The following is a 25,939-nucleotide window of genomic DNA, read 5'->3' on the forward strand; positions in this document are numbered from 1 at the left end:
ACCCGGAAAAATGATGAACATTAACAACTCACGTAATTTTTTTTACTTAATACTTGCGCAACAATATCCAAATAAAAAAATAATACTTTAAAATTAAAAACGTTAAAAACTCACCTAAGTTGGAGGCGGGTACATTTCCTTTGCCACTATAAGGAAATGATGTAGTCGTTCACGGCAGAAGTTGACCGATTAATTAAACATCGTATTGAACAATAAATGAATAAATAATCACCTATTGGTTCATTTGAATACTGACCAATCACGGAATAAATAATCACGTATTGGTTCATTTGAATACTGGCCAATCACGGAACAGTCACGTGAAAAAATTGTCCAATAAGAAACATGATACTCGTAAACAAGAAACCTTATTATCTATGACAAGAAACAATGGTGATCGCCGCATACTACGCAGGTATTGTGATGAAAATTAAAAAATTCAATATCTCCTAAAGTATTTGGAATTTCTTACCTCCGCCGGTTGATTTGAAAAGAGGAAGTGAAAGAGCACAGAATAAAAGTATTTTCAGATTTTTAGCATTTATTTTGGCATCTACCGCGACTCTACATATGATGAAATTTAAAAATTCGATATCTCCTAAAGTAATTGGAATTTCTTACCTCCGCCGGTTGATTTGAAAACAGGAAGTGAAAGAGCACAGAATAAAAGTATTTTCAGATTTTTAGCATTTTTTTTGGCATCTACCGCGACTGTACATATTTACCGAGTCATGGAGCAAGATCCTTAAGACATTTAAACATCAGGAAGAGAGTGGCCTGTAACGACCACACTAGAATTTTCTTATTTACATCCACATTCGATGCATAGATTTAAGTGTGGGACTTTTCTAAAAAAAAATAAAATAAGTTTTTATTTTGCTAATGGTGGCTAAGTATGGAGGACACACAGTTCTGCCAATAGCATATATCTCTTGGATAAATTTTTTATAAATAATATGGAAAAACAAGGGATAAGAATTCTGCAGGTAGACAAAGCTCGCTTTCTTGACAAGTTGAGCTAGAGATTGGCTGAAGTATACTTTACGATACCCGAGAAGTTTGTCAAAGTAAATATAATAAACAAATACAGTACGTACGGTTGGGGCCAAGACTATTCTCAATCCTAATTAGGTTCCCATTCCAAGTTAATATTATTCAATGTTCACTTGAAATGGAAAACCAAAGGAAAACAGTCTTGGCCCCAGTCGTAACGATCTGAATTTAAATATTCCTACTTTTTTGAAAACAGCCTCAGCAACACTATTTTTATAAGGATATATGGAGAATCACATGATAAGGTTGCAGCTAGTATCAAGTAAACCGTATGGTGGCAACAACAGGATCAAGGATATCTCTCATTGAAAACAGTTTCAGCTATGCTATTAAAGCACAACATAAATTTAATTTACGTCACAATATTTACTTTACAGGTAATATTTACAATAATTTTACAACAAACCTTAACCCGATAATACCATATTTTTTATGTTACTGGAATCATAGTATTCAACCTTTACTGGCAATGCAGAGTTTCTAAACAGGTGAACGTAAAATGATTAATTTCATGCAAAGTTCTTAAAATATCTAAATGTGCATCGACAGAATCCTTAGAAATAAAATAAAGAACTGAATTATCCATTTTTCGGTTGTTTCTATTTCATTTAAAGTGGCATCCCATCAGTAGACAATTACCAACAATTATATTATACAAATGTGGTAATATGATATACTGAACCAGGTGGAAATGATGTAGGCCTATTGAATATGATACCATAATACCATAGGTAATGTTTGAACTGTATTTTGCTCTATACTAAAATAGTTATACTTTATGATATTCCGGGCATTAAAATCATATTAGAAAAAAATTAAATTATTAAAAGTGTTATGGCAAAATAAACTTGACTGGGGGGGGGGGGGGGGGGGGCTAAATTATAGTATGTAATATGATACAGTGGGTAATATAGCTTCAATATATTGTTCTATATTAGAATTGGTAGGGTTGTTGTATGTAAGCGTAATACAAGCGTGTGAATGTTTCCCGCCCAAAACACTTATATTCCCGTGCTTGTCCTGTAAGAATGTAGGAGTGGTAATGATGCTGCCGTGTTGGTGATGTCATCAATATTGTTAAGGTATCATCACTTTATAAACTACTCCCCACACATTTGCAAAAAAACATTACAAAAAATCTAATTAGAATTATTAAACGTACTTTTAGGTACTATTCAGTCAAAGTTAGCTGCACCCAAACACAATTTTTATTAATAGAAAAGTCCAAAAGTACACAATTTAACTCATCTTTTTTCTTTTGTCTTTTAAACTGACGTCGTCCGGGCCTGCGGCCCCTTTGAGCCCGATATGACACCGCCCAACCACCGTTTCAGTTCAAACCTCCCGCTCGTGCGTGCGTGTGTGCGTGTGTGTCTAGCCCGGCAAGAGGGCGCTTAGCTGCAGTGCGCCGCACCCCTAATTTGCTACGTTTTAATATTATTTGTAAACCCTTTTTGTTTTCATTCGTCTTTGCCCCAGTGTTGTGCAATTTACTTGTGTTTTCTGTAATTTAAATAGGTTACCTTAAATAACTATAGACGTGCCCGGGCGGACCCGAACAGGCACGGACTTGGACGAGGATAGGAATGCTTTTATATGAATTATCATTAAATAAGTAAATAGTAACAAACTTTCCATTGTCAGTAATTTTTATATATTTTTAATGTTTATCTGTAATTTACTCAACTTTCGCCGGGGCACGGAGTCGTAGAATACAGTAACGGTAATTGTGTTGGCGCGAAGGGCGCCATGTTGCCACCTGCGAGCGATGAGCTCAGCCCAGTCGATCTTCATCACTGACCGAGAGCAGACGCGCCAGCACCCCGGGGACTTCAACCTTTGTTCTGCACTGACCAAGTAATTCTGTCTCGTTAAGTATTTCTGAATCTCTTTCGCTCGTCATCCTCGGGGCAGCTCTCGGCCAGCGGGCTGTTTAATTAATTAATTGTCTCAGTCGAGTTTTTTCATCACCGTGTAATAAGTATACTTTGCAGCATGGCCACGTGTGTGGACCATGCCTTCACCTAAACCGATTCGTGCCTCAGGCTTTTTAACCGTGTAATGTGTAACGTGTAACGGGCGTGTAGAGAGACGTGTTAGTGAAATTAAATCTGGAGAATAAATATAAAGTGAGTACTTATTTAATCACGTGGTGAGTGAGTCTAGGAGTGTGGCGTGCCCGACGCCTAGAGCGGGCCAGGTCTGGGTAGCTAGGATAGAAAGGGCTGGTAACTCGTCCCCACTTGGGCTACGTCACGCCCTGAGTGAGAGACTCCGCCGGGTCCACGTGCCCTTCCACGTGGTGGCGCCCATAGTTAACATCTCGAAATCACCGGCAATGCGCGATCAGCCCTCAAATGGCGCCCAAGAGCGTGGGGCGAGTTACATCTTCCGCGAAAACCAGACCTGTACGAGCGTGTGAGATAGGCGGTTGTTACGCGGAGCGCGCGGAACTAAAGTTCGCGCTGGAACTATTGTTCGCGCGGAGCGCATAGCGGGACTCTGGCGCGCCAGCCACGTGATCAGCCAAGCGCACGCTTCCAGGAATCCGCGCACAAACAACGGACTCCGAGCGCAGTAAGTAACACAGTGCTGATGTGTTCGTGAGGACTGTTCGTGTGCAGAGTACCACGTGCGTAGACATGTATCCGTATCCGGACGAGTGTATCGGGTGTTACTTTTCCCGCCCGAGTTGGGACTTGCATGGCAGGACCGCCGCCGGATACGAGTGTGGCTACTGTACGGAGTACCGCATACACGGCGTGACGAAATGTGGAGCTAGGTCGTGTCCCGGAGGTAGTAGCGAGGGATACCGCTGCCAGGAATGTGCCGGCCTGTGGCATCGTGGCTGTATCGGCGAACGTGAATGGACCGTACTGCGCAAGTTTTTTACCTTCACGTGCGCACGGTGCACTGCCTACCTAGCCACCCAGGCGCAGTACGAGGCAGAGACGCTGGAAAATCCTCCACGACACGCCTCGACGCTTCCCGAAACGCCGACGCCGCTCACGCCGACACCGACTCCGATCACGCCGACACCACTCACGCCGAAAAAGACGCCGCTCACGCCGACGCCAACCACGCCGAAAACGACTCCGCTCACGCCGACGCCAACCACGCCGGAAAAGACGCTGCTCGACTCGCCGACGCAGCCCGTGCCAAGGACGCCGCCCGTTGCCGGAACGTCACCGCCGCACCAAGCCGACTCCTCACGCACGACGCCGACCCCAGCACCACGAAGGTACGTCCTGACGTCACCCGCACCGCCACGTGTTACGTTACCGACGCCTACCGCTCTGACAAAGACGCCCGTCGTCCTGACGCCCACGCCCGTCGTCCCGACGCCGACGCCCGCCGTCCCGACGCCCGCCGTGCCGACGCTCATCGACTTGACGTCTCCCGACACAAGTCCGATCCCGCCGCCGCCTGCCACACTGCGTTTCGTCGACCCGACGCCACTTATCCCGACGCCGACGCTCGCCGTCCCGACGCCGACAATTCCGCTTCCGCCACCTCCTGTCCTGGAGCCGCCAACCTCGGCACCTCTCGTCGACCTGACGTCTCCCGACGCTGGTCCAAACGCATCATCGCCAGCAAGACCTCGTTTCGCCGACCTGACGCCACTCATCCCGACTATGATGACGCTTGACTCGCCGAAGCCAACCGAGCGACGCCCGACAACGACCGTCCCACCGCAGTCTGCCACGCCGTCCAGCACCCGCCTCGTGTCGGAGACACCTCCCGACGCCGGAATGACCTCGCCACCGCACCGAACCGCCGTCCCGACGCCACCAAGGTCATTTCCGGCGAAACCCGCATCGTCTCCGCCACACGACTCGCCACGGACGCCACCAGACTCGACGCCGACGCTTCGTGTCACCTTGTCGCCACCACCTGGCTTCGACGTCATCCGGCCGTCGTCACCGCTACCAGAGTGCGCAGTCGCAAACAGGACGCTTTGCGACACGATGTCCAGGGCCATGACGCCGAGACGCCTGAGCGCCGCCCCGCCGCCTGGATTTGCTCCTCTGTGCCCGCCTGGCTTCGAGGCACAGACGGATGAACCGGACCGAAAGAGACGGACGCGCGCGACGCCGACGCTGACGCCGCCTACATGCCCACCTGACACGACGCCAGAATCGACCGAGGCGCCACGACGCCCGATTCCGACGCCGATCGCCGCAGTACCGGAACACCGGTCAAGTGCCCTGCCGCACGAGACGCCACCCAAATGTCGCAAGTTGGCAACATTGGGACGCCGCACCGTGAAGAGTCGCCTGAGCTCCCTACATCCGCCTGTCGCGATGCAGGTCGACGCCACGACGCCGGGACGCCCGACCGTCCCACCGCCGAACGTGACCGTCACCCGGACTTCGACACCTGTCACCCGTCTGTCACGACGGGCCGCGAAGCGCCCGCCTGTCGGCGAGGCTGAGCCGGGTCGTGCCGAGCGCCGCCCGCGCTTGCTGCCCGCCTGCCACGAGCCGCCTGACCTTGGCCGCCGCCGCCCCTGCCGGCCGGCGCCCTGGCCACCGCCACGCTATCACACGCAGCAGCCGCCGCAGCCGCAGCTGACGCAGATTTGGGGCTCGGGACAACTGGTGGGTCACCACCCACAAGGTTAGTCAGCCAGCGCCCATTCTGTCCGTGTGTATCGTCCTCCATAGTGTAAATATTGCTCAACTGTCATTTTGTAAACATTGCTCGCCGCCATCATGTAAACATTGCTCGCCCTTCCATCGTGTAAACATTGCTTGTCCGTCCGTCATGTCAACATTGCCACCTGCCCGCACAAACATAAACATCAACATTGCCACGTGGGAGTGCGCGACGTAAACACCACAGGCAACGCCCCCCAACCATCTGTCAAACGGCGCTGTCATATCGGCCTACTTTCGGAGGGGGCAATTGACGTCGTCCGGGCCTGCGGCCCCTTTGAGCCCGATATGACACCGCCCAACCACCGTTTCAGTTCAAACCTCCCGCTCGTGCGTGCGTGTGTGCGTGTGTGTCTAGCCCGGCAAGAGGGCGCTTAGCTGCAGTGCGCCGCACCCCTAATTTGCTACGTTTTAATATTATTTGTAAACCCTTTTTGTTTTCATTCGTCTTTGCCCCAGTGTTGTGCAATTTACTTGTGTTTTCTGTAATTTAAATAGGTTACCTTAAATAACTATAGACGTGCCCGGGCGGACCCGAACAGGCACGGACTTGGACGAGGATAGGAATGCTTTTATATGAATTATCATTAAATAAGTAAATAGTAACAAACTTTCCATTGTCAGTAATTTTTATATATTTTTAATGTTTATCTGTAATTTACTCAACTTTCGCCGGGGCACGGAGTCGTAGAATACAGTAACGGTAATTGTGTTGGCGCGAAGGGCGCCATGTTGCCACCTGCGAGCGATGAGCTCAGCCCAGTCGATCTTCATCACTGACCGAGAGCAGACGCGCCAGCACCCCGGGGACTTCAACCTTTGTTCTGCACTGACCAAGTAATTCTGTCTCGTTAAGTATTTCTGAATCTCTTTCGCTCGTCATCCTCGGGGCAGCTCTCGGCCAGCGGGCTGTTTAATTAATTAATTGTCTCAGTCGAGTTTTTTCATCACCGTGTAATAAGTATACTTTGCAGCATGGCCACGTGTGTGGACCATGCCTTCACCTAAACCGATTCGTGCCTCAGGCTTTTTAACCGTGTAATGTGTAACGTGTAACGGGCGTGTAGAGAGACGTGTTAGTGAAATTAAATCTGGAGAATAAATATAAAGTGAGTACTTATTTAATCACGTGGTGAGTGAGTCTAGGAGTGTGGCGTGCCCGACGCCTAGAGCGGGCCAGGTCTGGGTAGCTAGGATAGAAAGGGCTGGTAACTCGTCCCCACTTGGGCTACGTCACGCCCTGAGTGAGAGACTCCGCCGGGTCCACGTGCCCTTCCACGTGGTGGCGCCCATAGTTAACATCTCGAAATCACCGGCAATGCGCGATCAGCCCTCAAAACACAGGTTTATGTAGAAATTTTGCCACTGTTTTAATTTTTTATTTTATTTTAATCTTAGCATTGACACCAACCTCATCAAATTAAATTCTACAGCATACTAATTTATACTTCCTAACATAATTAATCCTGTAAAGTATGTAGTTAAGTCCACTAGATAAGTGCCCACACTTATAAGATAAAAGTAGGGCCTAAGCTTACCAAATTTTTATTATTGTATTCTTAGTATACCTACAGTACTACACTTATTTGTTTTGTTTTTCTAGGTTGATCTAAAATGCCGGAGGTCTTGAGTCCATTTGTTTACTGGGCGCAGACAGAAAATAACCTCACCCTAAAAGTTGATTTGAAGGACGTGAAGGTATGAATCTTACATTGCCATATGAAACTTTTTATTTACTTTTCATTTAAATGATATTGTACTTGATGCATGGTTGTGGTGCTTAGCTGGGGAAGAATGTTGTTTTGTGATCCCGTTACTGCCGGGGGCAAATGTCGTGGCGGGTGAAAATGCGGGGTATGTGGCATTGGCTGCCCAGAGGGGAGGCACCTGCTCACATTTAATGTTGTTGCTGGAACATCATCTACGCACATTTAGTTGATAGCTCGACATGGAGGTGGATGCTATCGTGCATCGGTCGTGAAACTATAGACTGATTCGTTGTGGAGGAAAAAAAAATTATTAGGCCCTATTAATTTTTTCCAGTGCTGGTAATCGGAACTGAAAATTAAAATTTTTTTTTGTATAATCATTAGAGACAAGATTTTATGGTTTAATTTTTAGCCCAATTTCATTTTTAAAACAGATGAATTCAGTGTTATTGTTTTTGTTTTATAAGAGGCTGGATTGTAATCAGGGTTGACAGATTTAAACCACAATGGTTTAAGCCATGGTTTAAACAATTTTTTTTCTTTTAACCAAATGGTGTTTTTTTTATTTAATTTTATATAGAATATCTGAATAAATTTTAATGAAAGGTCTAATACCACTCGTAATAACAATACTATACTAACCCAACCAACAGTCCACAATATTTTTAAGTATTTTTTTCGTCGCTAATGTAACCTATGAATCGTTTATTACTGTGATTCAAAACACTTTTTGAATTGAAATGTCAAAAAAAAATATACTTTCATTTACCTCGGGGGTGCAAATGTTCTATTAATTTACATACTAATCCCCGTAGCGGAGTTCGGACATCACCTAGACCTAGTTCTCCAGACCACGAGTTGGCAGCTGTGCCGTCAGCTGTTTGATGCACTCTACTTAATTCTGTAATTATTGTAACTGCTGTATGAGAGGTATGGGGTGCTGTAATTTTGAAATTTTTTTTTTAAGATATAAATAATCATTGTATTCTGTTACCTAGGATCCTGATGTGGTTCTGGAGGATGAAGAGATCCGTTTCGGAGCTCATGGTTATGGAGCCCGTGGTTTGAATAAATATTCTTTCGCCCTGCATTTCCATTCTGCAATCAACCCAAAGGTAGGTTAGTAATATTTATACCTGGCTTATTTATAATTTATTTATATAATTATATATATATATTTGAACTCTATGATTTATAAACATCATTTATGTAATTTTTATGAGGGTTAGTATTTACAAGTAAGCTAGACACCATGGCTTCCCGGTGATTTAAACCCAAATCTCCTTTAACTGAAATTGGCGGGCACTGTGCCAATGGGTTGCCTGGCAGTGGGTAAAAAATTGGTTGTCTGTAAAGTTAGTTTACGGACGATAGTTTAACGTGACGTCATAACAAATCATTGATGAAATGTTTGCTTACTTTTATGAATAAAATTGAATCATTTTTATTTTAATAATAAAAGAATAAGTACATGAAATTATACTAGTAATCATATTTTTAAAATGCAAGAATAATTAACCTTTATTTCTGAAATTGTTGTTGTAATAAGCAATGAAGACCATATTTACTTTTCACTTCACTTTATAAACAGTCGACAAAACAGTTCACGTGTAGATGACTTGTAATTAATTTTTAAAAATTTGCGTTTAGCTATAAAGTTAAAATATAATTATGAACAAGTTTTCATATAAATAAACTGTTATCAAATATCTATCATCAATTATATGAATCACCATAATTTTTTAGTCAATTGTAACATAACCTATTATTACTGCACTCGCCGACAGCGTTACGGAACACAGCGTAACGGAACAATGAGCATAATGGGACACAGCGTAATGGAAAAATGTGCGTAACGGGACACTTTTTTTGTGCGTGCAGCCGGCATTCATCAATTTATTAGACGTCACGTCAAAAATAATTGAGTAGTGTAGTTGCGCACATGTGTGTTTATCTTGTTAGCATCAAACTTCTGTATGGAAAATGTGTTATGTACAATATGTAGGTATTATTTAGTTAAATTAGTGTTTACTGTAATTATGGAGATGAATGTAATCCTTGTAAAAAGAAAATACTGCACAGTAAATCAACATCAGTTAAAAATTCTTTAGCATTATGTATAAATACAAAAATATGTATTTGCTATGAAAAAAAACTTAAAAAATGACCAATACATGAAATTTGTTTTGCACAAAATTATTACCCATCACTGCCACCACCATGACAATAACTGGAATAACCATTACCACTACAATAACCCTCATCACTTCAATAACCATCAAAACTACAATAATGATTACCACTCCAATAATAACCATCACCACAATTATAATAATAACCACCACCACTACAGTAACCATCACAACAATAATCATCATCACTTCTACCAGTACACCACAAAAATGACAACAATGACCACAAACACCCCTAACCCCACTATGACCATGAAGTTATATTATATTTGAATAAGTAGGTTTGTGATGACTGAATTTCAACTTTTTACTTCTTTTGCTTTGAATAATAAATCTTTCTGTAATGAAAAGATACCGACTTTCATTCAACGTAGTGTTGGATTATTAAATATTTTAAGAAAGGGATTTTGACTCGGTAATGTAGTTCTGTCATGATGACGGAGGCTGGCACTATGCATCATGTTTGCAGGAATGTCAGGTCAAGGTGTCCGGTAGAAATGTTGAGTTTGTGCTGAAGAAGAAAGAAGTAGGTTGGTGGCCTCGTATCACTGGAACGCCACAGAAACCTGCGTGGTTGAAGGTGAGGTAGCTTATGAATAGATAAATGTATTTTGGTTAGAAGCATGATGTTCAGATTGATCATTTAGAAACTGTTTAAATCTGCGTCGACTTTTTACATTTGGTAAACCTTAGTTGAGGTTCAAAATACTTTGCTTTGGTGTCTTTGTCTTCCTTTGCCTTCCCATAGCAATTTGTATCTTTTATTTTAATTATTACTTTTATATAGTTGTTGAATTTATCCTTACCCTTGAACATTATTGTTTATGGTCAAACGTGTGTAACTCTTAATTAGATTTGCAGTAGAAATTGGAATTTGATTCATATTGAATAAATAAGTTGTTCTTAGGGGGAGGAAAATTGGTTGTATTAATGCACTATAATTTTTAGACTCCATCCAAAATCGTAACAAGTAAAAACTCCTTTGTACTAAACTTGCTAATCGTACTCAAAAACCCTATTTTGAAACTGCCAAAAAAATTTGCTTTTTCAGACTTCACATCTTGTCAAAGACCAACCCACTCGTGGAAATAAACACTCAACTTTTGAAGGTCAGAGGACAGACTCCTTAAAGATCAACGCAACCACGTGGCAAACCCAGTGACGACAGCCCAGAATTATTCATACCGAGGTCAAAAAATAGCAGATATAACAGATTTCCAATCAGTCAAACATGGTACTTGACAAACAGCTGCCATCTAGAACAGTGAAGCAAGAAAAGTGTCCACAGGTAGCTTCGTTTGCAGGGTCAAAAAGTAGTTTATGTGTGACGGCTGTTTTGACATATCTCGCCGCTGTGGGGAAGAGAGAAAGGCAGTCAACTTGACAGCTTAGGCGGTGGCTGCAAACTAACCACAATCCAAAAATTAGCCATTTGGTGTGCCCATTCTTACAAAAAAAAAATAAGACTTTCTTTTGTTATTTACCCACGCAAAATTATTACTACCTACCCACAAATAGTTACCATTGATCTGTGTTTTTTAGATTGACTTTGACCGCTGGAAGTCTGAAGATGACGTTAATGAAGACGAAGCGAGGGATATTGTAGAAGACTATCCAAATTTATATGACAAACTGCTGAAAGATGAGTTGGGTTACAGAAAAGGTGAGCCAAAATTATTTTATGTAAAAATTAAAAAAAGGGAGGGGGGCGTTATTGAGCAATACTAATGTCGTTGATGATTACATAGTACTCCTAATCATCCTAGCATTCAGTACTAAACTTTTGAACACTATACAGATGACCAATAAATAATTTGCAGGTATGGACAGTGGCAAAACGATTCTATGAGAAAATCTGAACTGAAGAAAATATTTTCCAAATATTGATGATACACTTGCAAATGCTCTGACTTTGCTTATGTTTGGTGTTAACTTACAATTACAAGGGATGTTTAAAGTTTTGTCAGTACTCTGTTTTACATTTTTGCAATTGGTTCATTGTTTCAATGGGGTTTGGACCCACAAATTTGTAAATAGATAATGACTATCTTTACTAAAAAGTGATTTATTCTATTACTTGGTACAAAGCCACAACTTCATGTAGGTGGGTGCGATAAACTCAAATAAAAAGTACTTATTTAGAGGAATTTTTGGCCACTGCCCAAATAAAATCCTTTGGTATTACTAGTGTAATTATATATAGTTTCTTACGTAACTTTGTGGTTTGCTAGTGAATAATCAGATTTTGGAGCGGTCAACATCAGTAGAGGATTGGTAATATTAGTTTACAATTTTTGACTAAACTGTAACCTTCAATTAGGGGCACATGCATAGCCCTTTTATTTTAAAGGGAAAAATGAGACTATAAGTGGAACATCTGTTTCCGTCATACTTCTTTTATTGATAATTGTCTTAGTAATTTTTTTCCTTCATTTTTTAGCAGTTATAATAGGGTTTTTTTTTTCTCTTTTGCAGAAGACTTCAAGAAAGTCTATATGATTTTGTATAACTTGGTGCAGTTTGTTGGATTTTCCTACATATTGATCGTCATGGGAATCCGGTACTACAGGGACGGGCCAGGTAGGTTGAGATCCTTTGATTTCATTGGTTTTTTTTTTATAGTGTTCAAATTACTGTTTGCATGATGTCAAAACACGATGAAGTTTCAGTTCGTAAGTATGATTTAGGAGGATGGGTTGAGCCAGATATTGGCTAACAAACTTTGGCTGCAGTTTTGTAACAAAAAAATAATAATAATTTTAAAATATGTGTACGACATGGTCTAAAGTGCTTTCCAAGGTAGTGTGGATCTTTGAAGTAGGAGCTGAATGATATTTTTATTGCAAATAATAAAGATTTTAAGATGGAACACTGCGTCTGGAAAGTGTTTAACTAAACAGACTCCTACAACCATAGCAATACCAAAAGCTGTCGTAAATTATTTCAAAGAAATTGCTTTACCATAGTGACAAGCACGGGCGTAGTTCTCCTCACTGACTGTGAAATGGGGTTGATAAACGTAAACGTCAAAATTATGTTTTATGGAAAACTTTCTGTATATTTTTAAGTTTTCTGCTTATTGCATGCATAAAGGGGAAATATGGGCAGTGCACAACATACAAGCACCGTATCCAGAGATGACTTCTGTCTGTTAAAACCCATGCCCAAAACTCTTAGGTCACGTGGGGCCCCCTCGTGAATCGTACAGATTAGCGCTCCTGGTGACAAGTTTTGTAGGGGTTATAGAATTTCGCCAATCAAACATTATCCGGGTGGTCAGTGTTCAATCTTAAATATTTTCTCTATCATTTTCAATTTTAAATTTTCAATAAAAAAAGTTGTTTGACTCCAATTTCAAAGGTTTACATCAAACAGCCTTAAGAAGCACCTAAGGCCCAAAGTGTATACATATTTTTAACTTATTTTTTTGTGACGTACCTGCAACCAAAGTTTTTTGTTTCATTTTCTGACTCATTCAGTATATAGTAATTGAAAATAAATAGTACAAAGAAAACTTTTTGGAGAAATGATTTCTTGAAGTAGGTACATATATAGGGTTTAGAAGTATAATGTTGTGTAGTATCATGCCTGCAACAGCATGGTTTTGTTTTGAAGACTCCATGGAAGGCACGTATGAAGCAGTCGGGGATCCGATGAAATTCTGTCAGCTGCTGCAGTTCTTGGAAGTGATGCACCCAATTTTCGGGTACACTAAAGGGAGTGCTCTTGTTCCAGCTCTTCAGGTATCGGACATTTTATAAATAATTAACAGGTGTCTATAAGTCACTAAAGTCATGAAAAGTCCCCAAAAAAAACAGTAACTAGGAAAATATTTGCAAAGTCAAATTGAATTGCAAATATTGTTCTTGGCGAAGCTGTAACACTTTGTTTATAAAATAAAGGATTAAAGTAAACAAAAAAAATCATCTAATTTTGTAATGTTTGAACTGATTAGATGATTAACCAATTGGCAATAAAAATTATAAAATTACCATGCATGATATTAATATTGAGCATTCATAAAAGCAAACTGAGTGCCACCTTTTGATTTTTTTTTAAGTAATCAACTTTATTCAAGCAAAACTTATTCAACACAAAAAAATATATTTTTTTTTTTGTGAGAAAATCTTAGGCTTTTGATGTTTTAAAGCTTTTCAACAAATGTGAAGCTTCAGATCAGATGCAACGCTTTGCATCAAATAAAAAAATAGGTAGCAATTTTCCTGGCGAAGTTAAATTGAATATTAAAAAGAGCTTCAATTGATTTGTGTAGTTGAAGCTTCGCCCAGGCCTTATAGTAACTCTACCGGAAGTCAGGAAATTTTAATTTCCTGTGACCTTTAGCTAGTTTGCCATTTGTGTTTTGATCCCCTCACCCCATGTTACCCATTTAGCAAGTCATGAGCATCTGTCCACTTAAATAATGTGGAAATCACTGAAAAGGTTTCAGTTTTCTAACACAAAAATTGGCATGTTTCTGTAAATATAGATCTATTTTGTGTTATGTTAAATCTTGCTTATTATATATATTTAAAAATTAACCTGGTGGCATGAAATATTTGTAAAAATATTTTATTGAGAAGCCCTGAAAACTTTCTGAAATTGGTTTAACAGGTGGTATATGTAGACACCCTGATTAATTTTGTTTGCCAAGAATGAAGTTATTGGCGTACTATTCAAAAAGCACACATCACACGGTAGGATGTACCTTGAGGATAGGATGTGAGGGGGTGGTGACATATCGGGCTCTGTGGGCGCAAAGCCCCAGACGATGACAAATGTGCCCTAATGTTTGGCATGATAGGTCATACAATTATTTTTTGATGTGTAAACATCTTAGCTCTCTGTAACCTGCGTTGGAGTAAGTTCTTGAAAATAGAACAGAAATCGATAAACGAAAATGAACAAAGATGGCGGACCCACACTTTCTTAAAAATTGGGGTACATACTGAACATATCGATGTGCCAAATGAAACTTAATGATGGTGAAACTGCCCTGGAATGTTTATAATAATTGTGTGTTGAAGTTTTAGCTTGTATGTTGTTACCAACGATGCTGTTTTGTTGTTATAACAAGATATTTTAAGGTAGGCCTAACCTGCATTTTAACATACTTCCTTTATTCTATTTTTTTGTCACAATTTAATTTATCCTTTTCGACTCTGGCATTAATTTGTAAGTTTTTATTAATTACTTACAGAGACCTGCGGTGTAACCCACGTTAAATTTGAATTATATTAGATTTCCTACACATTCCCCTCTAACCTTCCTCAACAAACGGTTTAATGCTAAGTTTTATTACAAAGTAACTATTGGTTTAGAGCTTTCCTGTACACAATGTTAGCCATAATTTTATGTTCTGGTAGCTAAGTATAGTGGTTTTTTGGAGTTCCAACTCGTGATAAACTAACATGTAGTTGCCCGTGGAAGAAACACACTTTTCATAAAAATATCAGTCCCAACCAAAGAGAATATTTGTCTCTGAGACTTATTGATGGTCAGCGAAAATTAAGTATTTTACGGGAAACTGGAGTCGTTTGAAACATGGGCAAGTCCGTGGGGATCATGGGAATCCTCGGGATAGTTGTCTTTTAAGTCTTTTATTAGTAGCCTTGTGCCATTGCACATATTAGGTGGGCTTAAATTTCTCAAGAACATGATAGGCCTACAGATTTTTAATAATAGTTTGTGAAGTGTCAGGCCAGATAAATTCAGTGAATTTCAAAATTCTTATGGTTAGTGGACTACATCCTCTGCATTGCAAATTTGTGGTCAATCGACTTGTAGTTTTTGATTTTGGCCGGGAAAATTTTGTAGAATTAGATTGTTGACTTCATTGACAGTGTCATTCCTAGGTGACACTATTGCCCTTGGACACAGCCAATGAAAGTCTCTATCGAGTAGTTTTTCAAGGTCAGGATATACTGCATCTATAAGATGCTACAGGCTGTGAACTATTCGACCTAGTGTCTCATTGAGTACGATTTCATTACCGTTAGCATTAGCGTTCAAGTTTGGAGAAGAAAATACTCCTTCTCCAAAGTTGAGTAGTTGTTGTGAAAAATCATGATTTGCGTATCCACTAAGACAGGCTCTCATGTTTGTTCACAAATTCAGTCTTGAATAGAACTCTATAAGTGAGATGATTTTTATCATGCTTTAATTATGTCTGCATGGTTGTTCACTACATCATGCCGACGTAACCTTGCTGCTCTCGTCTGAATGTCATTTGTGAGAAAGTTTAATATTTTTGCTATACATTTTATTTCTTTATTTAAAAACATTTAGGCAGTGCACACCGATAAATCAACCAGACAGCAAGTTTTTTTTCTGACTTCAATTTCCGTTATTGTGATTTCTTACAGAAAACACATCTTTATGAAAATAAAAAAAATAACCTATAGCAATCAGGGATAATGAAGCTTCCTTTTAGTGAAAGAATTGTCAGAATAATATCAGTAGTTACCTCTTATATCCAAACTTACAAACTAACTCTACCCCTTTATAATATTAGTTTGGATTTCCTACTTACTTGTCAATTGTTTGCATGAAAAATACTGTGCTTTCAGAATTTTCCCTATACAAATATTATATGTTCTGTTTTTTTCTACGAGCATTGGGTCATGTTTGAGTAGAATTGTGCATGGCATGGAATAACAGAATGAAGCCATCTTCGCTTACGCAACTTGCCTACTCCATGCACATCAAATCATTATAGCTGTCCCAAAACCACCTCTAGTGCATCAAGTGCACTAACTTTATTTTTTGTTCTTTTAAGCCATCCTGCCTACACCAGCGCACAAAATGCATCATAACTGTTCCGAAACTACCTGAAGCGCATCGAATGCGGTGACTTTGAGAAAAATTGTAAGAAAATAAATAAAAATTAGTCTAACCTACCTGAGTTGAGTTGGGTTCGGTTAGGTTATTAGTTATTACCATCTTGTTAAACAGAATTATAGTTAGGTTTTAAAAAGGGGACAGATTTTTACAGTTTTTTCTTAAAATGTATACCTTTCTTATATTATCACGCTCTGCATTATTTAGAGAATTCTAGGTTAAATTTTGTGTCCAAATTTTGTATTATAGGTTTATTTGCAGCATGAGAACACCTGAATCTTCTTGTAACCAAGTTTAGATGTTAACACATCAGTGGCAAGAACTGAAAGACTCGCTCACAAATGTTTTTTATAACAAACTGTATGTACTCATTTTCATTATAGTTAAACTTTACTTTAATCACTAATGTCAACTAGAGCCCAGAGATAGATTCTGTGCCTTGTAGAGCCATTAAATAAAATTAAAAAAATTTGAATGCAGGCTGTGGCTAAGTATTTTAGCAATCCAAGGTGGCAGATTTAGATCCGTATTTAATCAAGTTGTGTGTTGATCACATAATTTACTGTGGAAAATGCTTTTTTTTTTCTAGGTTACAGGACGAGCAATCATACTTTTCTGTATGATTGAAAGTGAGCCACGCATACAAGACAAACCAGTCGTCTTTTATTTGTTCCTTGTGTGGGCAGTTGTTGAAATTTTCAGGTAAAAAAAGTATATATATTTTTTACAAACACTCTAATATACACCACGTACAAGTACACTTTTTATCAATGTTTTTAGTTTGATAACTGAATATTCTTCCATCATTTCTTAGAAAAATACTGGTAAATATTTGGCTAGTCTACTTCTGTGTTTATATAATTAATGGAATATTTTGTGAATGACAGCCTCACATAAATGCCAAAAAAGTTCACTTGTTCATGGGATAGACTATAGTCATGGTTTTGGAATCTTATAGCATGTCTCATGCTTAGTTTACAGTGTACATTTAAATGTACATTCACTCTCTCTTTCCAATGCACAATTTCTGCCATTAGTGCCGTCCTGGTTTCGATGCGCTCTGTTGCCAGATATACCCAATAAAACACAGTAAAGTTTTAGACACTACTTTATAATGTAAAGAAATTTTTTTATATCTTTTAATATTATAAATTTTGGCTGTGTTTGTGTAGACCATATAATTTAATGGAATGTCTTGTTATTGATAGTGATCAACTGCTTTAAATAGTTTTTTTCTTGTGAAATAATAATTAGTCTTTAGCATAGAATAATTTTTGCAATCAGGATGACTGCAACTTTAATAATACTGTCAATAGACACTATTGTATGGTGTTAACAGCAAATTTAAATAATTTTATCACCTATTATAATTAATTAACCTTATAAAAAAAATAATTTTAATGTTAACAAGCCGGATAGTGTTGATTTGGCAACAGTGGGTGACATGTACTCTGTACTGCAATAAGCTTGAGATACACTTAAGCATTTGGTGTGCAAGTGTTAAGTGTAAATAAATCACATATTTTCCATTCATTTAAAAACCTTCCTCACTCCTTTATTTTTATTTGTATTGGTGACAGTACATATATGAGCATATCTGCATTGTTTTGATTTTAAAGTAACCACGTCAATTAGTTTTTAACTCTAAAAGGTTTTTATTTGGAGAATTAAGTTCTACAGTTGCTTACATTTTACCTTACTTTGTTACCGATTCAGAATCATAGATGTGCTGTATGCATCATACATAGCCTAATTACGAAACTAAGAATATTTTACATGAGTGTAAACTATCTTAGTGAAATAAAATTGGAAAAGTATCTGAACTCTGTAATATCTATTTTGTATTGAAAACTAACCAAAATGTGGTTTTTGGTAATGCACTACCGACCACACATTTATTTAATCTGGCTGGGTCCAACCCGGATTTTTTGCAAGTAGGAAACATGGATTTAGGTTAACGTGAGCCAGCGAGTTTTCTCAGTGTACTCCTGTTTTCCTCATTAATGTCTTTGGGCTGTAAAACTCTAATTAATTCATTTATGTTTCTCGAGCTGAGAAAAAGTTGCATTCTTTTCAACCAAAGGTTTTTTTTTTTTTTTTTTTTCCTATTTTATAGGTTAAGATTTTCATTTAAATTTTTGAAAATAATTTTTCTTTCTCCAATAGCACGCTGAAAAAAGCAGTTTAAAAAGTACGGTCATCCTTTCCTATAGTTTGCCAGTTAGTCAAGGACACTTTCAGTACAGCCAACAAAAAATTGTGTGCACCTGAGAAATCTCCAATATTGAACGCACTAAAACCAAAGGCAGTAAAAAAGGTTGTAGATTTAAAACAGTTTTGAAATAAGTTAGCAGAAATCTGATAAACGAGAGAATAAATCAACGAAAAATTTAGAAACCGGAGAAAAAATACTAGAACGGAAGCGCTAGCTACGTGCTAATGAAAGTAGGTGAGGCTTCTGTACTTTTCCAGGGCAGTTCAGAAGAAGGTACACTGCTTTCAATATGCTGCATCTTGCTGATGACCTGAATGTGCTCCCAGTAGAATGGAATATATTTGCCCCAGGACATGGTAAAGGTGCAGTAGATGCCATAGGTGGAAAAATTAAAAGAAATGTGTGGCTGATTGTGAAATATAGAGCCACTGAGATCTCTTCATCTTTCTGCATCTTTATATTTATGTGCTGAAAAAAAAAAGTAACAAAACTCAAGTTCTGTTAAACTGCTTGTAAAGAAATGTCTGAAATACAGTGATGTCTACAGATGATCAGTCTCTACCTAACCATTCTCAAAACACTGCACATATCATAATTTTTACCACTTTCAAATTCATCACAGTCACATTTGCAAATCGAGACTGATGATATGAAGGAGAACATTAAACCTGGCACCTTAATCGAGGTAAATTTCGAGAAATGTTGGGGGAAAAATGGAAATAATTAGGTAACTATTAATTACAGATGAATGTAATGAAAAATACATAACCTTTCAGCAAGTGAGTAGATTTATACATGTTCGTAATGTTAAAAATTCAAGGATTTAGTCTGGTAAATCAGTTTCAGTGTGCACTTGATGTTAATGAGTTTAAAATTTTTGAATTGAAATAACTAGATTAATTTTTTTACATGCAGTACACAACTGATCAATTATTTAATCTTTTTCATTCTTTTTTCTCACTTTGAAATTTAAAAATTTTCTGGTAAGTAAAGAATAACCTGAGAATAATAAATTGAAACTGTTGTACATGTATTAGGTAATATATTTGTACACGTAATATAAAATATGTAATTACGGTTTAACATGTTTTGTAACCCATTGAAACAAATCATTCTTATATGATTCTGGAATAAGCAGACACTAATTACAAATTATAAAAATTAAATTTTTAAGAGACTATCTGCATAAGCAGTTTGAAAAATATATAATACTAATAATTCATAAATAGGCATAGAAACAGATTTGAAATAAACATAACATTTCAATCTCTGTTACTGAAGCTAACCTTAAGAAGGAAGTTTCTTAATGTGCAATTCTGAATTGAGTGGCGGTAGCATCCATTACAGCACTTTAAAATAATTTATATATTCCTTAAATTTTAAGTTTTTAAAAGGAAATTTTTCCAGGGTTAAAAACTAGTTAGTTTCTATATGAAAATTCATTGTTTATTTTATTATTAATAGTATGGTTACTATTTGAAATATTATAAATGTAGCATCTGTGTATTGGTTGTGTTCTACTTTCTTCGATGCAAATAGGCAATTTATTTCTTGACTCATGATTTTGTTCTCTGAAACTTTAAGATTTATAGAATGTTCATACTTACTTAATTTTTATGGTGTTTTATAATCATTACAATTTCGCTAATTTCCATTTCATAATTTTTTTTTTTGCAGGTACCCGTACTACATCACACAAGTGTACAAAATCAACATCAGAATACTAACATGGCTGCGGTACACCATGTGGATTCCACTGTACCCCCTGGGATTTCTCTGCGAAGGAGTTATCGTCCTGAGGTGAGTGTGAACTTGTTCCACTGTCCCTATAACTCTGCAAGCGCTGTAGAATAGTACTCGCATTGTTACAGAGGTCATACTGTAGCAAATGTTTGGAAATTTTCTGTGTGTGTGTGTAGGAACATTCCGTATTTTGAAGAGACGCAGAGGTTCACCGTTTCTTTGCCGAATTCGTGGAACTTTGCATTCCACTTCCCGACTGTCATGAGGTTGTACCTGCTGTTCCTTTTCTTCCCAGGTGAGTGCATTGCTTTCAGTGTTTAATTGAAAACATTGTTTTGAATGTACGCCATACTATTTTACAACGTATATTATAGAGGAAACCTGAAAAACGTTCAAAGATGAATACACAAACAGACAGAAAAACAAGCCAAAATTAGCCTATGTCAAATGTTAAATGCAGACAGAATTCTGTTGAAGGAATCCAAACAGTATCACAGACACATGAACCCCGTGGGTTGATGAGACAGTTGGGACGAGAACAGTAAATACTACAGACAAACAACCAACCACCTTGGACAAAGATACTCGACAATGATTCCAAAAAGGTATTCTGGACAACATGCGAATGCAGCATTGAAATTAAACAGATACACTGGCAACAAGACAAACAAAGTAGACTTCCTAAGACGCAGCAGTTGCGACATTTCAGAAACTACGATCTGCACTCGTCATCTAGCGCACACAAAATAATGTTTTAAATCAATCTTCCTTATTTAAAGAATCGTTCAAAGAAAAGTTTCAGTGTTAAATTGTATGCAAACATGGCAGAACCATCTCATTATTGATTAATTTTGGCAAATGGTTGTTTCAGGAATGTACATGATGATGTCACATATGAACAAGACACGAGCGAAGAAGTTGGCACCGAAAAAGTATCATTCAAAGTTTGAATGAAACTTAATATAAAAAGCCATTTTTATCGGGTAAAGGAAGAAGGGATAATAAGGTTTTTATTAGGGGAATAAAAGACTCAAAAAGCAATGTTTGTTAAAATTACAATCTTGAATTATTTATTGTAAATATTAAACTCACTTCCTCTCTACATCTACAAAAACAGCTTACAGCACCATGTGTATATTTGTACCATATGAATATAAATAAAAAAAACAATTAGGTATCCATTTGACAGGCTATATTTATTATTGTTTGTGTTATCATTCTGGAGTGATTTGATCAGTGTTTTCAAAGACTGGAATAATCTTTAACAGGGAAAACTCAGGGAATCGAAAAGATGTCTTTGAAACTTGTAAAACACAAGGAAATTAACCAAATGTTAGTTACCAAACTGGATTAGTAATTTTTAATACCAGTCTGTATATTAATCACAAATTATTGTGTAGTTGAAAATCTATCTGTTTTTAAAATATGGGCTTTCTGTGTTATTGTTTTTATATATGTTGCATTTTTACAATAAAATAATTTGTGTTAAATTCAGAATAAAAATAAATTAGCAAGCATTTGTGGTTTGAAAGTGATTCAATAAGGTGCGCAAGAAAACAAATTAGGCCTAAATTAATTTTTCGAATCCATGCACATTGGTAGAAATTTTGTTCAGAAATAATCACAGTCCTTGAATTTAAAACAATAAAAGATTACTTTTTTGTAAAGATTTTAATTAAGTTTTTGTAAATGCTTCTTAATTCCATTAATTAACTTGCATTTCGGTGTTATCACAATTCACCAAATAATCTTGTCATTAAACATAATAGAAACTATCAATATGAGTTAAATGTGTATTGATTTAATAATTTTAAGCCTGATAAAATGTTGATAATAAATAATTCACGTGGTCACAAAAAACAATGTATAATTTCAAAGTTTGATCAAATGTAGTAGTTTTACTTTACATGCTGGGAGTGTTTGTTGTATAGCATTGATAGAAATGAAATTAGAAACAGTGTCTAGTGCAGGAAAAGATTTTATAATAAAATTGACTGTGTATGTTATCTTGCGAGATTAAGAGATCAGACGGGGAATAAACATTTGGTTGGTTCAGGGAAAGTTTAAAAAAAAATTGTCTAGAGTTAGTGTGTGAAACCTTGTGGATGCAACTCTTTTATCTCCTATTCTGCAAAAGTATTTCTATGTATTTCCTCATTACAACCACATTCTTCATCTCTTACAATCTGGTTCAAATATTCAAACTTTTTTCTGCCTCTTCAGTTCTTACCCTCTGTTTATCTGCCTTACTAACCAAACCCACATTAAATGTTATATCACATATAACCAGCCCATATTTCAGTGCTTCACTAGCAGTCTTTATGTTGAGCTAAAATCGGATAACTGTCTTAATGTTGTATAACTAATATGTTTTTGCTAGTTAAGTAACTCAGTTTGTACGGTAACTAATGTTCAAAGTGCATTATGGTCAGCTAGATAGTATGTATGTACATAGTACTGTATGTGATATTTTTTATTTACAGTTATATTAAATTGTGTGTTTGTATATTGTTATACGATGCATTAGAGATTGCAATGCCAGTGAATTGGTAAGGAAGGGGGGGGGGGGGGGGGTTCTGAAAACAAATGTTTCCCTTTTGAAATGTTATTTTTAATTTGATAAAGCTCTAAGTGTTATAGGGCTCAAATATTTAAACTTTTTTTTTTTAAATTGGCCTACTGATTAAAAAGCTTAAGCATTAAAATATAATTATTGGTTGTAAAACATGATAAATGTAAAGCAAATTTAGGTTGTGTTCTGTTGCATCATGTAGTGGCAATACTTTGCGGTATTTTTTTATGTAATAATAAAGTAATTTATTTTAGTTTATATTTTGTTTGTGCTTGTATGTATATGCCATCTATACTGAATTTTTTTCTTCTTCAATAATTCATACTTATATTATAATTGAAAAAGCATGTTTGTTGGTTTGTTCTTTCACACAGCAACAGAAAAATGGATCAACATGATTTTTTTTTGCATAGAATATGTATGGGCTGGAGAGTGACATAGGCTACTTTTTATCCTGAAAAAATGCATGGTTCTTGCAGGATAGATCTGAAGTTTTATCCATTGTAATGGCATTGTTGATACCTTCTAAGTCTCCATTGCAACTGCCATTACATAGGTTACGAGCTTTTTTTTCTTCCTTATTTTCCATGAAATGTTATTACATTAATTTAAGGATAGATAAAATTTTGATCACATCAAAACTAATAAAGCCAATAAAATAAGCTGTAGTATGTTGTTTAAACTACGAGAGTAGCATTCAACAGCAAAGCATAAGGGCACAACTAAAATTACTTCAACAGCTATCAATGATAAAAACAGTTTACAAATGACAATAATAATTATAAATACATATAATTAAAATTCTCACCAGTACAGCTTTAGTTTCATGAAATGTCCCTAGCTTGATATTCTTCATCACTCACACTGATCACACTTATATGCACAAAATGAATTTTGAGTTGTACCTCCCTAATTGTCCAACCTATTTTTTTTATATGTGTAACATCTTAGCTCTGGGTATACAGCATTTTGTGGAAGTACTTATCCTAGTGTCTCATTACTCAAATTAAACTTAGGCAAGTAAGTATAGACACACAATGAAGCAACCTACGACGACGTATAATCCCTCTGAAGCCAGGGACTTTTCAAGATGATAACTTGCCTTAAAAAATCCTTAAGGAGACATCCTTTCCCCGGTCTGCGGCGAGTTGTTTTCCTGCGTCCACTCGTCCGCCAAACAGCACTCTCTGATCCCAACCCAGACTTAGCTGGCAGGGACTGCTAACTGGAGGTCCACAACAGGCTCTCTGATCCCAACCCGGACTTAGCTGGCAGGGACTGCTAACTGGAGGTCCACAACAGGCTCTCTGAGAAGACTCGACCACTCAAAGGACTGGCCACGAATCTCCCTTTGTGACTCCACAGCAAGCACACCTTGACTCACTTGTTCAAAGACGGGCAACGACATAATAAATCCTCCCCATTGATCACTACACACAGGTCGTTGATAATACTGTCCTGAACAGACCTGCCCTTGACTAGCCTGCCTTATCACCGCTTCCGTTTAGTACATACACCACTCTTGCACCAAGTATCTTGCTTTACTCGCTATCTCATAAATTCACTAGGCGAGTAAAATATTTCACATCACCGACGAGTCTTTTCAGATTCCTTGTGGTAGCACTATACAATTCCTATGAGCGAGTTACCTTATTTTGCTGCTGCACGGCCTCTTCGTTGACGACTGCTTCCTTCCTCCTCTGCGTTTGCACCAAGTCCGAACAAACGTAAGTGATATGCTTCTTACCCAAATGTGCTGCTAAGTCCAACATCGTAGACAGCGATAGATTCTGGCAGCGTGGTGGCATGTGGACAGGCGGCAGTCAAGGCTGCAGCGTGACTGCACTCTTCTTGTAATTTCCTTCGTCTGTGTTTGTGTGCTTGCGGAGGAGTATATATACCGGGCTGCTCCAACCGACTTTGATGCCCAGAAATAACCAGAAGGATCAGTAACAGTCCCGCGCTGGAACGAGCTCCCGGCCACGTGACACATACTGTGCGACCACACCAGGGAGACAGACAACTGGCAAAGCTTCAGAGTATACCTGGTGGTAGCCATCAGGGGTTAACACGAGACAATATCAAGAAGGAAGAGAGGTGCTGGCGGTAAAAATTACACCCGCAACATCGTAAATATGACGAAGTCAAGGAACGGAAATGTGCAACCACCACTGTGCTGCCATTCGTGGCAGATGGCGCGAACTAAAGTTCAAAAAGACGAAGGGAAACTTTATATTACTAACTGGCTAAATAATTTTAACAAAATGTGTGGTTATTTTAATAAAGATTCATTGTCGAAAAGCAGGTCCAAAGCTGGGGTTCAGCATTTTTTCAAGTCTTTTTCACCTTTATCGGAGCCGTTTCATTATATAGGTTAAAATTTTGCTCTGAAAATTGAATGATTTGATAGTCGACCTAACTTTTCCAGCAGCAAGTTCTAGCTGCGGGTGCGTAAACTACGTGTGATTCACGTCCATAAATGTACTGGAAAACACTATTTGTGTATGTGTATTTTATGCTTGGCATTTTAATGAATTCCACGTTAAATTTTTTGTCAGAGTTTTGTATTATAAGTGTATTTGCAACATGAGAACACATGAATTTGCTCTTAACCAAGATTAGATGTTACACATTACTGGCAAGTACTGAAAGACCCTCACTTTTTTTTTTTTTTTTTACGATCATAGAAAATATATCTAAAAAACTAATAATGTGACAGCCGGGGCTTCGCCTCGCAAGCCTGGTCCGACTTCACTGTCCAGCTCCCCTCCTTCCCAACATTTGTACCGCCGACGTAAAGCCGGGTACACGTGACCACTCACGTGGTGGCGCCCACTAAAGACTGACTCGGGTAAGCAGCTCTGTCCTCAAATTATATTATACATGGTGGCCATGAATATGTGTTACAAATTGATAGGGATGGTAGATGTAGATGTGTGGAAAACATTTTATTAAGA

At 38.2% G+C, this 25,939-nt stretch overlaps 1 protein-coding gene across 6 annotated transcripts in view; it reads left to right on the top strand.

Annotated features, from left to right (window-relative positions):
- The window catches only part of LOC134532890 (very-long-chain (3R)-3-hydroxyacyl-CoA dehydratase), a 29,530-nt gene that overhangs the window by 2,297 nt on the left and 1,294 nt on the right, over positions 1-25,939 (top strand). For 2 of the 6 annotated variants that reach the window (XM_063369903.1, XM_063369913.1), the window contains exons 2-11: positions 7,315-7,409; positions 8,419-8,535; positions 10,082-10,192; positions 11,155-11,275; positions 12,088-12,192; positions 13,228-13,355; positions 17,042-17,154; positions 20,345-20,467; positions 20,587-20,705; positions 21,282-21,591. In XM_063369903.1, the coding sequence (XP_063225973.1) occupies positions 7,326-7,409; positions 8,419-8,535; positions 10,082-10,192; positions 11,155-11,275; positions 12,088-12,192; positions 13,228-13,355; positions 17,042-17,154; positions 20,345-20,467; positions 20,587-20,705; positions 21,282-21,364 (1,104 nt within the window). In that variant the 5' untranslated portion in view covers positions 7,315-7,325 and the 3' untranslated portion in view covers positions 21,365-21,591. Of the gene's footprint in view, positions 1-6,465; positions 6,549-6,701; positions 6,821-6,887; positions 7,056-7,314; positions 7,410-8,418; positions 8,536-10,081; positions 10,193-11,154; positions 11,276-12,087; positions 12,193-13,227; positions 13,356-17,041; positions 17,155-20,344; positions 20,468-20,586; positions 20,706-21,281; positions 21,592-25,939 lie in introns of those variants that run through there. The other 4 variants (XM_063369919.1, XM_063369930.1, XM_063369940.1 and 1 more) reach the window with 4 other exon arrangements.

Source organism: Bacillus rossius, chromosome 1 (assembly GCF_032445375.1).
Source record: "Bacillus rossius redtenbacheri isolate Brsri chromosome 1, Brsri_v3, whole genome shotgun sequence".
Lineage (NCBI taxonomy): Eukaryota > Metazoa > Arthropoda > Insecta > Phasmatodea > Bacillidae > Bacillus > Bacillus rossius.